Source organism: Podarcis melisellensis (genome assembly GCF_964234715.1).
Source record: "Podarcis melisellensis genome assembly, chromosome: 18".
Classification (NCBI taxonomy): domain Eukaryota; kingdom Metazoa; phylum Chordata; class Lepidosauria; order Squamata; family Lacertidae; genus Podarcis; species Podarcis melisellensis.
Genome location: NC_138536.1, coordinates 1,135,889 through 1,151,009, shown reverse-complemented (window position 1 = coordinate 1,151,009; position 15,121 = coordinate 1,135,889). Strand labels below are relative to the sequence as shown.

Genomic DNA, 15,121 nt, shown 5'->3' with positions numbered 1-15,121 from the left:
CATATGTGTGTTGTTGTATGCGATGTTTGGGAGGAAATAAGACGGTAAATAACAAATAACAAACTAAATATTGATGTATGTAATTTTTATTTCTTAATTATATTTAGTGGTAGTACGGCTGTATTGTTTTTTGTAAGATAAAATCATTCAATAAAAATTATTTATTAATTTATAAATTTTATTAATTTTTTTTAAAAAAAAGAGCATGTTGCAGAATTTAAAAAAAAAAACCACCCAAAATATATCTCACAATGTAACAGAATAAATAGCATTTGGACAGCTCTGCAAGAAACAAACGGTGCAGCTACGATGCCTCCCGCTAGATGGCGCTAAACCAGGAAGCGGCTCCATCTGCCAGGAACCAAGATGGCGCCGCCGGCCTCCTCCTCCCGAAACAAGCATGGAGACGACGCCGCCGCGGATAAAACCGCGCGTGCGCAGAAGGAGGCTTTCCGTCTGGCTCCTTTTTTCGGACACGCCCCTTCCGGTCAGCAGTCCTTACCGGAAGCTCCTCAACAAGCGGCGGCGAAACTTTATTGGCAAGAGGGGAAGGGGGAAACAGGCGGCGAGGGGATGTCGGCCAACTACGCGGCGGGGCTGTCGCCTTACTCGGACAAGGGCAAGTGCGGCCTCCCGGAGGTGAGCGGAGGGGACGCGGGGGGGGGAGGAAAGGAAGGGTTGCCATGGATACCGAGACTCCCCCCTCCCTCCCCCATTGGAGTCCGAGCGGGGGGGGGAGGGGCGAGGAGGGCGCCTGAGGGAGAAAGGCCTGGGAAGGACCCGGATGTGGGGGATGAAGGGGAAGGACCCGGATGTGGGGGCTGAAGGGGAAGGACCCGGATGTGGGGGATGAAGGGGAAGGACCCGGATGTGGGGGATGAAGGGGAAGGACCCGGATGTGGGGGGATGAAGGGGAAGGACCCGGATGTTGGGAGATGAAGGGGAAGGACCCGGATGTGGGGGATGAAGGGGAAGGACCCGGATGTGGGGGGATGAAGGGGAAGGACCCGGATGTGGGGGATGAAGGGGAAGGACCCGGATGTGGGGGGATGAAGGGGAAGGACCCGGATGTTGGGAGATGAAGGGGAAGGACCCGGATGTGGGGGATGAAGGGGAAGGACCCGGATGTGGGGGGATGAAGGGGAAGGACCCGGATGTTGGGAGATGAAGGGGAAGGACCCGGATGTGGGGGATGAAGGGGAAGGACCCGGATGTGGGGGATGAAGGGGAAGGACCCGGATGTTGGGAGATGAAGGGGAAGGACCCGGATGTTGGGGGATTCCCTCCCCTCCCCCTCCCGCCTCTTGGCTTTAATGTTCTATTTCCTTCGCTCAGTTCACAGTCTGATGATGATGATGATGATGATTATTATTATTATTATTATTATTATTATCATCATTTATGTTTCCAGTCTGTTTTGCTTTTATGCATTGCTCTTTTCTGTAAGGACCCTTAATAATACTAATAATTTATTATTTATACCCCGCCCCCCATCTGGCTGGGCTTCCCCAGCCACTCTGGGCGGCTTCCAACAGAATATTAAAATACAGTAGTCCGTCAAACATTAAAAAGCTTCCCTAAACAGGGCTGCCTTCAGATGTCTTCTAAAAGTCAGACAGTTGTTTATTTTCTTGACTTCTGATGGGAGGGAGCCACCACCGAGAAGGCCCTCTGCCTGGTTCCCTGTAACCTCGCTTCTCGCAGGGAGGGGACCGCCAGAAGACCCTCGGGAAGAGCACCCTGGTGTCTAGGGTGGAGACGCTCCTTCAGGTCTACTGGGCCATTTAGGGCTTTCAAGCTCAGCACCAACACTCTGAATGGTACTTTCTATAAAACTTAAAGCATTAAAAGCTTCCCTAAACAGGGCTGCCTTCAGATGTCTTCTAAAAGTCAGGTAGTTGTTTATTTCCTTGACATCTGATGGGAGGGCATTCCACAGGGTGGGCGCCACCACCGAGAAGGCCCTCTGCCAGCTTCCTTGTAATCTCACTTCTCGCAGCGAGGGAACCGGCAGAAGGCCCTCGGGAGATGGACCCCGGTGTCCGGGGTGGACGATGGGGGTGGAGATGCTCCTTCCAGTATTCTGGGCCGTTTAGGGCTTTCAAGGTCAGCACCAACACTCTGAATGGTACTTTCCCTCCCTATAAAACTTAAAGCATTAAAAGCTTCCCTAAACAGGGCTGCCTTCAGATTTCTTCTAAAAGTCTTGTAGTTGTTTATTTCCTTGACATCTGCTGGGAGGGCGTTCCACAGGGCGGGCGCCACTACCGAGAAGGCCCTCTGCCTGGTTCCCTGCAATCTAACTTCTCGCAGGGAGGGAACCGCCAGAAGGCCCTCGGGAGACAGACCCTGGTGTACAGGGTGGAGACGCTCCTTCAGGTATACTGGGCCAAGGCTGTTTAGGGCTTTAAAGGTCAGCACCAACACTTTGAATTGTGCTCAGAAACGTACTGGGAGCCACTGTAGGTCTTTCAAGACCGGTGTTATACTGTCTCCACTCCAGTCCCCAGTCTGGCTGCCGCATTCTGGATTAGTTGCAGTTTCCGGGTCACCTTCCAAGGTAGCCCCACAAAGAGTCCCTGATGGGGAAAAGGCAGGTTATATAAATAAACAGAGGAGAATAATTGCAACTTTCCCAGCTGACCTATACTGCGCTTCCTCTTCCTTCCACCCAACCTCCCATTCAGTTTTTTGATCCTCCGGATGAGCTGGACAGGAAAGTCGCCCAGCTGGCCCTCTTGATCCGGGATGCTTCCAACGTGGTTTTCCACACCGGGGCTGGCATCAGCACGGCTTCGGGAATCCCAGACTTCAGGTAAGCGGAACGACAGGTATTTGGGACTTGGGAACTCCCTACACCCCCCCTCCAAGGCCGCTGATTTGTTATGGGTCACCCACGAAGATACTGGGTAGCAGCCCTTCTGTCGGGTACAGATTTGCCCCTCTCTTCCCTGCAGAGGCCCCAATGGTGTCTGGACCATGGAGGAGCGGGGTCTGTCCCCGAAGTTCGACACCACCTTTGAGAACGCGCGGCCGTCCACGACCCACATGGCCCTCTTGGGGCTGCAGAGAGCCGGCGTCCTGCGCTTCCTGGTCAGCCAGAACGTGGACGGTCTCCACGTACGCTCGGGATTCCCCAGGTAAGGGGACGCTTCCCGTGGCTTTGTGCCGTGTGAAGAAATCGCTTTCGTTAAGCTCTGGGACAGCTCGGGGGGCAGAGCATGAGACTGTCGATCTGTGGGTCGCAGGTCCAAGCTATCTGTCATGAATGCCGTGCTCCACGATTCTGCGATTCCATGCATATTTAAAAAAGCAAAGCCTCTGGTCTGATCTCAGGTCCTTTTACAGCATCAAGCTGTCAAAGTTCACACCTTTTCTCCTCCTCTTCCGCAGGGACAAGTTGGCGGAGTTGCACGGGAACATGTTTGTGGAGGAATGCATGAAATGCGGAAAGTAGGTACCCTCTCCGGCGATGTGGGTCCCTCGGCTTCCTGTGGGTGGTGGTGGCGGCAGGGAGATTCCTCCCCCTGGTTCCAGCTGCCTCCTTTGCAAAATTAATTGCGAGGATGTGGCACAGCAGGGAAAGGGAATCAAAACGACTGAGGTCGGGAGGGGGGGGAGGAAAGGCCGCAGTATTTGGGGCCTTAATGCAGCAGTGGGGAACCTTTTTGCCGCTGCCCAAGACGCTGCTGAATCACAACTCCCACCATCCCCAGTCGTCGATCGTGCTTCCGTGCAGGGGGCCTGGTGGGAGTTGTAGTTTGGCGGTGCCTGGAAGGTCACATCTGGCAGCCCAAAGGCAGCTCTCACCAGCCCGGGTGTTTTGGGAACTGGTAGGACAGTTGCCGAGGGACGTGGGTGGCGCTGTGAGTTAAACCACAGAGCCTAGGGCTTGCTGATCAGAAGGTCGGCGGTTTGAATCCCTGCAATGACGGGGTGAGCTCCCGTTGCTCGGTCCCTGCTCCTGCCAGCCTAGCAGTTCGAAAGCACGTCAAGTGCAAGGAGATAAATAGGTACCACTCCAGCGGAAAGGTAAACGGCATTTCTGTGCGCTGCTCTGGTTCGCCAGAAGCGGCTTAGTCCTGCTGGCCACATGACCCCGAAGCTGTACACTGGCTCCCTCGGCCGGTAAAGCGAGTTGAGCTCCGCAACCCCAGAGTCGGCCACAACTGGACCTAAGGGTCAGGGGTCCTTTACCTTTTTAGGACAGTTGCCAACCCAAACAGCTGGCCTGGAAAGGTGGGTGGGTGGGTCAGGGAGGAAAACCCCCCAACTGGAATGGACCTTTGCTGCAAGGTCTGAATTGCAGGGGCAAGTGGTGGATCGAAGAGGGCAGGGATTTCTCTTCTCATGGCATATCTACTCCTCACTTGCTCCCAGGAAACCTCCACTCCTCCCTCTGTGTGTTTGTCTTTAAGGCAGTATGTGAGGGACGCCGTGGTAGGCACCATGGGCCTGAAGCCCACCGGCCGGCTGTGCGACGTCTCCAAGCGCAGAGGCCTTCGGTCCTGCAGGTACGTGGTGGGGGAAGGTTAGGGCTAGTAATTGTGTGTCATATTTTAATAGCCGCCGCACAAAATTTTGACCACCTGGCGAGTTATACCATGGGGTTGTTCTCTAGCAGCAAGAAAGTCTTCAGAACTTGCCGTGCATGTCTGGGGTATCGCACCTAGCTGAATAGAATTAAGCATTTCAAATGAACCCCACAAGTTTGTGTTTCTTGTTTTTATTTATCCATCTAAAACTCTCCCCACCCCAACCCCGCTTTTTCTCAAAAGAGGGAAGCTAATGGACACCATCTTGGACTGGGAAGATTCCCTGCCTGACCGGGACCTCAATCTGGCAAGTGAAGCGAGCAGGTAAGGGTATTTTATTTATTTTTATTTTATTTCATTTGTTGTTGAGTCGTTTCGTCGTATCCGCCTCTTCGTGGCCCCCTGGACCAGAGCATGCCAGGCCCTCCTGTCTTCCACTGCCTCCCGCAGTTTGGTCAGGCTCATGTTTGTAGCTTCGAGAAGACTGTCCCACCATCTCGTCCTCTGTCGTCCCCTTTTCCTTGTGCCCTCCCATCTTTCCCAACATCAGGGTCTTTTCCAGCGAGTCTTCTCTTCTCCTGAGGTGGCCAAAGTCTTGGAGCCTCAGCTTCAGGATCTGTCCTTCCAGTGAGCACTCAGGGCTGGTTTCCTTCCAAATGGAGAGGTTGGATCTTCTTGCAGTCCATGGGACTCTCCAGAGTCTCCTCCAGCACCAGAATTCAAAAGCATCCATTCTTCGGCCATCAGCCTTCTTTATGGTCCAGCTCTCACTTCCATACATCACTACTAGGAAAACCAGAGCTTGAACTATACGGACCTTTGCTGGCAAGGTGATGTCTCTGCTTTTGAAGATGCTGTCTAGGTTTGTCATTGCTTTTCTCCCAAGAAGCAGGCGTGGCATCTGCAGTGATCATGGAGCCCAGGAAAGTAGAATTTATTTTATTTTATTTTATTTTAATTTATTTATTTTGTCCCCTCCCCTGCAGGAGAGCCGATTTGTCCATCACTCTGGGGACGTCCCTGCAAATCAAGCCCAGTGGAGACCTTCCTCTGTTGACCAAGAAGAAGGGAGGGAAACTGGTGATTGTGAATCTCCAGCCAACGAAGCACGTGAGTTCAGTTCGGGCCTCACCGGCAGCTCAGGAACTGCAACCAGTCTTAGAAACTCAAATATATCAGCTAGGTGCCAAATGCCTCCTTAAACCAAGGTTGCGGTCAGCGAAACAGAATGTCTAGTTGTCACGATTTAAATCACGAATTTGGTTATCACGATTTAAATCACTAGTCAGTATGACTTGATTTAAATCATTTTATTTTATTTTACAGAAAGACTCAGCCTTGCTAGTATCATCTTAATATTTACAACCAGAGTAGTTTTTACAGTTGTATCCAAAATTACTGATTTGGTTATACTATTAGAAATAAATAGACCGGTAATTACGAAATTATGGTGAGGTTTAATAAGTTAACTTTTCTGCTGTACTTTATAGGAAGGAGACAAATAACCATTTCCTTAATAAGAATTTAAACAATTTATTTAACTAAAACAATGACGTTATAGTGTATGTATCCATGTTTGTTTACTGATGCGGTTAAACAATTTTCAAAAAAATAAAAACTTAGACTGAGTTTAGGCACACATGGGAAACTTAAAACAAATCATTATTTCCTGATGAATAGCCTTTGGTCTATAATGTAACTTAAATAGAAAATCTTTAGAAAGATTCCTCCCTCCCCAATAAAGCATTTCATTTTAAAAATCTGATTTAAATTTAAAAATTCTGATTTAAATGGGAAAAAAAATCCGATTTAAACTTTTAAAAAATCCAATTGAAACGGAAAAAAATCCATTTTTGAATTTATTTATTTTAAAAAAAACCCCGTTGATTTTCATCCACCCTGCTTCGTAGGCCGCCTCGGCGCTGCCAACCCCCGTCCCCCACCTCTCTCTCTTTCCCACTCCTTCAGGACAAACACGCCGATCTGCGGATCCACGGTTACGTGGACGACGTCATGGTAAAGCTCATGAAACACCTCGGCTTGGAGATCCCCGAGTGGACGAGGCCGCTGGTGGTGGAGAGCGCGGAACTCGCCGAGACCAAAGCGTTCGCCAAGCCCGGCACAGACTTTAAGTTCCTGACCAAGGCGGAGCCCCTGGGGGAAAACCCGGAGGACGGCGCCTCTCCGAAGCAGGAGCCCTGTGCGACTCCGGACAGCGACCGCGTCGTAGCCAAGCGTTTGAAATTGGAGCCTCTGCCCACCTGATGGATCCCATGCGCATCCGTCTGTGTCGTCTGTCTTAGAAACATTTTTTTTACTTGTATATAGGACTTTTCAAAAGACCATCCCTCCTTGTTTATGTGGGGTTTTTTCCCCACCATAGGAAAGTTTGTCTCCTTTTCACAAGTCTACTTGCACGCTCCGTCCCCACGAGATCGCCTCCAAGACCTCGTTTGTACCTAACGAGGCAGCCACAATTTCCCACTGAGGGGTCTTTTCCCCCCACATTCTCCACCCTCATTCCCGTGCCGGCGGAGAAGTTTCATCCGCATATGGACAAAAAAAGCGTTTATTGCGGGAAACTCATACTAAAATGCCGGCGGGTTTTCACGAAGTTAAAAATAAATCGCCAAATTCCTGGAGAATGGAATTTAAGTTCGGGGGAAGTAAGCAAATGAGGGAAACCAAAAAGTGGCAAATTTGTCCATCTCTAATCCAAAATAAGCACTATAATAGGAGTGGAAGAATCAGTGAAATTATAAAATGATGATTTCCCAGAAGCAATTTTCCTCGAGTTACTGGGTCCGCTACATGAATTTTTGGTCATGTCAATGGTTCTTTGAAGCCTTAACCCAAGGTATGTTGTTAGTATTATTATTATTTATTATACGATGGCACTCATCGGATTGACCCAGCCACTCTGGGTGCTTGGTGCTCAGAATAAAGTTTCCCTGCGTTCCCTTGGCGAGCAAACCACTTTGGGGTTCTTATTTATTGCGATGCTTCCGAAACTGCCTCTCTGCCCGACAAACAAATCGGAACCTGGCCCAGGTGTGGTTGTGCAAACATGTTTGGAAAGCGAGCTCAGGGAGCAGAAGAGCTCAGTGCCGTGGGTCGTCACTCAGTCTCCCCTCTGCAATTACAGAAACAGCAGTCATTGCAGCAATTACTTTGCTGAACGATGCCCAAAGGGAGCAAAGGACAGGGCCAGTTTTCCTTCGCTCTCTGCAACTTTTTGCAGCTGGTCTCTCTGCTGCAGCTGCTGCCCCTGGAGTCTCAGACCTTTGCTCCTCCAAAACGCTTCCTTTCCCTGGGTGCAACCACAAATAGGGAGGTGGGCACTGAACTAGTTGTTGTTGTTGTTCAGTCATTTACTCGTGTCCGCCTCTTCGTGCCCCCCTGGACCAGAGCACGCCAGGCCCTCCTGTCTTCCACTGCCTCCCGCAGTTTGGTCAAACTCATGCTGGTCACTTCAAGAACACTGTCCCACCATCTTGTCCTCTGTCGTCCCTTTCTCCTTGGGCCCTCCATCTTTCCCAGCATCAGGGAGTCTTCTCTTCTCCTGAGGTGGCCAAAGTCTTGGAGCCTCAGCTTCAGGATCGGTCCTTCCAGTGAGCGCTCAGGGCTGATTTCCTTCCGAATGGAGAGGTTGGATCTTCTTGCAGTCCATGGGACTCTCAAGAGTCTCCTCCAGCACCAGGATTCAAAAGCATCCATTCTTCGGCCATCAGCCTTCTTGATGGTCCAGCTCTCACTTCCGTACATCACTACTGGGAAAACCAGAGCTTTAACTTTTGTTGTTGAGTCGTTTCATTGTGTCTGACTCTTTGTGACCCCATGGAGCAGAGCACGCCAGGCACTCCTGTCTTCAACTGCCTCCCACGGTTTGGTCATGTTCGTAGCTTCGAGAACACAGTCCAACCATCTTATCCTCTGCCGTTCTCTTCTTGCAGTCCATGGGACTGAACTACAGTGGTGCCTCGCAAGACGAAATTAATTCGTTCCGCAAGTCTTTTCGTCTTGCGAGTTTTTCGTCTTGCGAAGCACGGTTTCCCATAGGAATGCATTAAAAATCAATTAATGTGTTCCTATGGAAACCGAACCGCCTTCAGACCAGGTCTGGGGACAGTCTGTCCCCCGACCTCTTCTGAAGGCTGGCGGGGGCGAAAGTCTTTGCTTCCCCCCCACCTGCCTTCCCGGGACAGCGGAGACTTTTCCGCTGTCCGGGGCGATCTTAAAATGCTGGCGGGCGGCAGCGAAGCCTTCGCTGACGCCCGCCAGCATTTTAAAAGCATTTTAAAAGTCTTTGTCCCCCTGCCTGCCTTCCCGGGGGCTTTTAAATCGCCCTGGGACAGCTGAGAATTCCTCCGCTGTTCCGGGGCGATCTTAAAATGCTGGCGGGCGGCAGCGCTGCCTTTTCCGCTCTCCCGGAAAGGCAGGCAGGAGGGAGCAAAGACCTTTGCCCCCCGCCCGCCTTCGGAAGAGGTCCAGGACCTCTTCCCAAGGCGGGTGGGGGGCAAAAGTCTTTGCTCCCCCCGCCTGCCTTCAAAAGCCGTCCGGGATAGCGGGAAGCGCTTCCCTGCTATCCCGGACCGCTTTTAAAATGCTGGCGGTGGGGAGCAAAGCCTTTCGCCCCCGCCGGCCTTCCTGGACCTCTTCTGAAGGCCGGAGGGGGGGGGAAAGGCTTTGCTCCCCACCGCCAGCATTTAAAAAAAGGTCCCTGAGATTTCCCTATGGGCTTTCGTCTTGCAAAGCAAGCCCATAGGGAAAATCGCCTAGCGAAGCATCGCAAAAACCGAAAAACCCTTTCGTCTTGCGGGTTTTTCGTCTTGCGAGGCATTCATCTTGCGGGGCACCACTGTATTGGCTTTGCCTAAACTCAAATCCCCCCCGCTCTAATATCCCGAGTGCTGCAAGATCCCAAAAGCGCCTGAACTAAAACGGTCTATCAAAAAATTCACTCTGGTGGTTTATCACCACAACAGCTACTCACTTTGGGTTTTGGTAAAGCAAACAGTCTAATTTGTCGGCGCCTAATCGAGCGTCAGAACAACTTGGCCACAAGAAGGAGATTTTGCCCATGGCATGACTATTTTTCATCTACGCATCTTGACACTCTGGCACCCTATCTACAAAACCTAGCAATTCTAAAATATAGGCTCGCTTTTACCCTCGCAAGATTGAATGTCTTTGCCCTCGGCTGGACTTGAGGGACCAGGTTTCTTCGCTTTCTGAAAGTCTAGAAAGCATTTGTTGAATATTATTTTTTGCTCCGTCATTAAAAACTCTGAAACAGCAGTGATAATCAGTGGTTGTTTTATTGTATGTGTCATATATAAAACATTTCGCTTTCAGGCCGAGGGATCTGGCGTTTGTCCACAGACAGACATTGTTCTTTCGTTTCCAACTTTTCTTTCTAACTTCCAGTACAGTGGTACCTCGGGTTACATACGCTTCAGGTTACAGACTCCGCTAACCCAGAAATTGTACCTCAGGTTAAGAACTTTGCTTCAGAATGAGAACAGAAACTGGGCTCTGGCGGCGGCGGGAGGCCCCATTAGCTAAAGTGCTGCTTCAGGTTAAGAATAGTTTCAGGTTAAGAACGGACCTCCGGAACGAATTAAGTACGTAACCCGAGGTACCACTGTACTTCTGTCTTGTGGGGGGCGGGGGATTTTGGTGTTCAGGTCTTTTCCTGACGATGCAGCCTTCCTTTTGGGGGGGGTCTTTTCCCTAGCAAGAGCTGCAGGGGGGTGGGGGGGTCTCTGTGCCTATTCAGCCCCCCTTGCAGGAAGGGGGGGACCTCAGAGAGGGAGACCCCACTCCCACCCCATACTGGGGGGTGTCTTTTTTGCGTGGGGGCCCCACTCCTCTGGGGGGGTTGTCTTTTCCCTAGCAAGAGCTGCAGGGAGGTGTCTCTGTGCCTATTCAGCCCCCCTTGCAGGAAGGGGGGACCCCAAGAGGGAAACCCCCCCATATTGGGGGTGTCTTTTTTGTGGGGGGTGTTAAAGGCCCCACTCCTCTGTGGGGGGGTGTCTTCTCCCTAGCAAGAGCTGCAGGAGGGCAGAGAGTGGGGGGTCTCTACCTATTCAGCCCCCTTGCAGGAATGGGGGACCCCCAACGGGAGACCCCACCCCATATTGGGGGTGTCTTTTTTGTGGGGGGTGTTAAAGGCCCCACTCCTCTGTGAGTGGGGGGGTGGCCCCCTCCCCCCGGACTCACGTGGACGGGGAGCTTCTCCGAGGCGGGGGGCGCCGCTGCTCCCCCGGCCGCCATGCTGGCGCGCCTCCTCCTCCCCGCGACCGCGCGCACGCTCGCTCTCGGGAGCCAGGCCGCGCGTTTGCGTCAGCACGCAGCGGCACGTCGCGAAACGGCCTCAGCAGCCAGGCTTGGGAAAGGAAAGCGGGCGGAACCTTTCTGGCGAGGGGAGAGGGAGGAGGCCGGAAGGTAAAAGGGACCGGACCAAAACAGAAAAAGACCGGATGCGAGGGAGGAGGGGGGAGCCGGAAGGAGCGGGAAGAGAGAGAGGGAGAGGGCTAGAGCGGCCCGGAGCAGTAGAGAGGGGAGGAGGGAGCGGGAGAGAGGTGGAGACGGAAGGGAGAGGGAAAAGGGAAGAGGGACACACGCCCTCAGAGGGAAATGGTGAGGGGTTCTGGGTAGGGAAAGGGCTGTAAGAGAGGATAGACGTAGGAAAGGGTAGAGGGGCCTCAGAGGTACGAAAGAGGTAGAGCTCTGTGGCCCCTCTACCATTTTCTTAGCTCTATCGTCCCCACTTCTCCCAATTCGACCTCTGAGTCCCCTCTACAGTTTTCATAGCTCTATGGCCACACTTCTCCCAATTCGACCTCTGAGTCCCCTCTACCCTTTTCATAGCTCTATGGTCCCCAGTTCCCCCCAATTCGACCTCTGAGTCCCCTCTACCCTTTTCATAGATCTATGGTCCCCCAGTTCCCCCAATTCGACCTCTGAGTCCCCTCTACCCTTTTCATAGCTCTATGGTCCCCAGTTCCCCCAATTCGACCTCTGAGTCCCCTCTACCCTTTTCATAGCTCTGTGGCCACACTTCTCTCAATTCGACCTCTGAGACCCCTCTACCCTTTTCATAGCTCTGTGGCCACACTTCTCTCAATTCGACCTCTGAGTCCCCTCTACCCTTTTCATAGCTCTGTGGCCACACTTCTCTCAATTCGACCTCTGAGACCCCTCTACCCTTTTCATAGATCTATGGTCTCATAGGCCACAGAGCTATGAAAAGTATAGAGGGGTCTCAGAGGTCGAATTGCGGGAACCGGGGGACCATAGAGCTATGAAAAGTGCAGAGGGGTCTCAGAGGTTGAATTGAGAGAAGTGTGGCCCTAGAGCTATGAAAAGTGCAGAAGGGTCTCAGAGGTCGAATTGGGGGAACTGGGGGACCATAGAGCTATGAAAAGGGTAGAGGGGACTCAGAGGTCGAATTGGGGGGACTGGGGGACCATAGAGCTATGAAAAGGGTAGAGGGGACTCAGAGGTCAAATTGGGGGGACTGGGGACCATAGAGCTATGAAAAGGGTAGAGGGGACTCAGAGGTCAAATTGGGGGAACTGGGGGACCACAGAGCTATGAAAAGTATAGAGGGGACTCAGAGGTCGAATTGGGGGGACTGGGGGACCATAGAGCTATGAAAAGGGTAGAGGGGACTCAGAAGTCGAATTGGGGGAACTGGGGGACCATAGAGCTATGAAAAGGGTAGAGGGGACTCAGAGGTCGAATTGGGGGAACTGGGGGACCACAGAGCTATGAAAAGGGTAGAGGGGTCTCAGAGGTCGAATTGGGGGAACTGGGGGGACCATAGAGCTATGAAAAGGGTAGAGGGGTCTCAGAGGTCGAATTGGGGGAACTGGGGACCATAGAGCTATGAAAAGGGTAGAGGGGACTCAGAGGTCGAATTGGGGGGACTGGGGACCATAGAGGTGTGAAAAGGGTAGAGGGGACTCAGAGGTCGAATTGGGGGAACTGGGGGACCATAGAGCTATGAAAAGGGTAGAGGGGACTCAGAGGTCGAATTGGGGGAACTGGGGGACCATAGAGCTATGAAAAGTGTAGAGGGGTGTAGAGGTCGAATTGGGGGAACTGGGGACCGTAGAGCTATGAAAAGGGTAGAGGGGACTCAGAGGTCGAATTGGGGGGACTGGGGACCATAGAGGTGTGAAAAGGGTAGAGGGGACTCAGAGGTCGATTTGGGGGAAGTGGGGACCGTAGAGCTATGAAAAGTGCAGAGGGGACTCAGAGGTTGAATTGGGGGAACTGGGGGACCACAGAGCTATGAAAAGGGTAGAGGGGTCTCAGAGGTCGAATTGGGGGAAGCAGGGGTCACAGAGCTATGAAATGGGTAGAGGGGACTCAGAGGTAGAATTGGGGGAAGTGGGGGCCACAGAGGTATGAAAATGGTAGAGGGGTCTCAGAGCTATGTAAAGGGGGTAGAGGGGCCACAGACCTATGAAAAGGGTAGAGGGGACTCAGAGGTCGAATTGGGGGAAGTAGGTGTCACAGAGCTATGAAAAGGGTAGAGGGGTCTCAGAGGTAGGAACGTAGAGGGGCCACAGAGCTATGAAAAGTGCAGAGGGGTCAGAGGTAGAATTGGGGGAACTGAGGGCCACAGAGCTATGAAAAGGGTAGAGGGGACTCAGAGGTCGAATTGGGGGAAGTAGGGGTCACAGAGCTATGAAAAGGGTAGAGGGGTCTCAGAGGTCGAATTGGGGGAACTGGGGGCCACAGAGCTATGAAAAGGGTAGAGGGGTCTCAGAGGTAGAATAGGGGCAGAGAGGCTCAGAGCTATGAAAATGGTAGAGGGGCCTCAGAGGTAGAAAAGGGGTAGAGGGGCCACAGACCTATGAAAAGGGTAGAGGGGCCACAGAGAGGCCACTCCTTCCCTCCTAGCAGTTTGAAAGCACGTCAAAGTGCAAGTAGATGACCACTCCGGCGGTAAGGTAAACAGCGTTTCCGTACGCTGCTCTAGTTCGCCAGAAGTGGCTCAGTCCTGCTGGCCACATGACTCGGAAGCTGTACGCCGGCTCCCTCGGCCAATATAGCAAGATGAGTGCCACAACTCCAGAGTCGGTCACAACTGGACCTAACGGTCAGGGGTCCCTTTACCTTTACCTAAAACTATTCCCCAATATTTCTGGGCATATTTACACTGCCGCCACCTACGTATGAAAGTTCCCTCAATCTCTTCTTCACATTTCCAACACAGTTTGGAACCTCTCTTGTACATGTTAGCCAATTTTACTGGGCGTCAGGTACCACCTATAGAGCATTTTTTCCTTTTTCAGATAGTGGCTTCCTCCTCTTCTGAGCACATCAAGTGAAAACCTCCGAGCAATTTCATAAAAGCCATATACCTAACCGAATTCCTTTCTGATTTATTTCCACATATTCATCCACATTGTGTACTCATTGTTTGAGCGGAACTCTCTCCCTGCTTCAGTCGGCCCCCGGTACGAGTGCCAAATTGCGGTCCGCTGGTGCGAACAAAAATCTCAAACAGAACACAACCTACAAACAAATGCAGAGAAGCTTTGGCTCTATGCAAATATTCACTCAAAGAAGCCAGATAGATGCTCAATTATTATTTTTATTGCTTAAAAGGAAGAAGATGTTGCTCTACGCGGTCTGTTTCCAGGAGGTTATTTCTGCTCGAACTGAGAGCCGTGAAATAAGAAGCGAAGGGGAAGATTGCTGACGATTCGTTGCTCTGAAGCTGATCAGAAGAAGAGGGACCGCGGAGCCTTAGCTGGTTACACGGGAAAACTTGCTTGCTGTGCAACAGCACATGTATTTTTCCCTCTGAGCAGGTACAGGTAGCCACCGACACCCCACGTAGTGCCCCAGCTACGGAAGGAAGAGAGGGCGGGTGTTAAGTTGTGGGTGACCATATCAGACGACACAGCGATTCTTCAAACAGCTCTTGCTTATTCACAGGCCAGGACAGAACTGAACTGAAGAGCTCAGTCAGCCTGCTTATATAGAGCTCCAGAACAACGTTACTGTAGCAACTTTCTAAAACTATCCAATCACTGAACGTCGCTTTCGATCCTTCATTTGCATAACTATCTACAGTATCCCCCTGCTGGCCCAGGGTGAGAACTTCAGTACACAACAGAGGGAGAGGGTCATTTTAAGAAGGAGAGCATGACGCATTTAAGCATTGGTCATTGATGGACCTACTAGGTATCTCAAGCCATTTGCACACATTGCCCTGCAACCAGTCCATGCAGAATGTCGGCCCCCTATATATAGAAAGGGGCAAACCAGGGATATTTTAGGGAGCAGGCTAGCAGGTGGGACCCATGACTTACATCCTAGGAGCCTACACAACACAAAACGCTGTTGCTGCATGTAGGTTTTATGTTATTTGCTTTAAATCTTATATTTTGGAAATGTACATGCAGTGTGTTTTTTCCCCTTTACATTTTTGGGGGGCCCCCAAGAGAGTGGGGCCCTAAGCTAGAGCTTGTTTAGCCCATACGAAAACCTGGCACAGACTTGGTGGTGGTGTGTGCAAGCTGCTCTGTGATCTTTGGTGGCATATAAATTTAATTAATATT

The 15,121-nt window shown here is 51.6% G+C and overlaps 1 protein-coding gene and 1 long non-coding RNA gene across 2 annotated transcripts in view; one reads left to right on the top strand and one right to left on the bottom strand.

The window, feature by feature from the left end:
- Positions 1-15,121, bottom strand: part of LOC309361025 — a 113,247-nt gene that overhangs the window by 75,324 nt on the left and 22,802 nt on the right. The window lies entirely within an intron of this gene.
- SIRT6 (sirtuin 6) lies at positions 504-7,511 on the top strand. Its single transcript, XM_081895803.1, has 8 exons — positions 504-639; positions 2,688-2,815; positions 2,958-3,140; positions 3,394-3,453; positions 4,419-4,514; positions 4,779-4,859; positions 5,522-5,645; positions 6,504-7,511. The coding sequence occupies exons 1-8, from the start codon at positions 574-576 to the stop codon at positions 6,798-6,800; spliced, it is 1,035 nt and encodes a 344-aa protein (XP_081751929.1). The 5' UTR covers positions 504-573; the 3' UTR covers positions 6,801-7,511.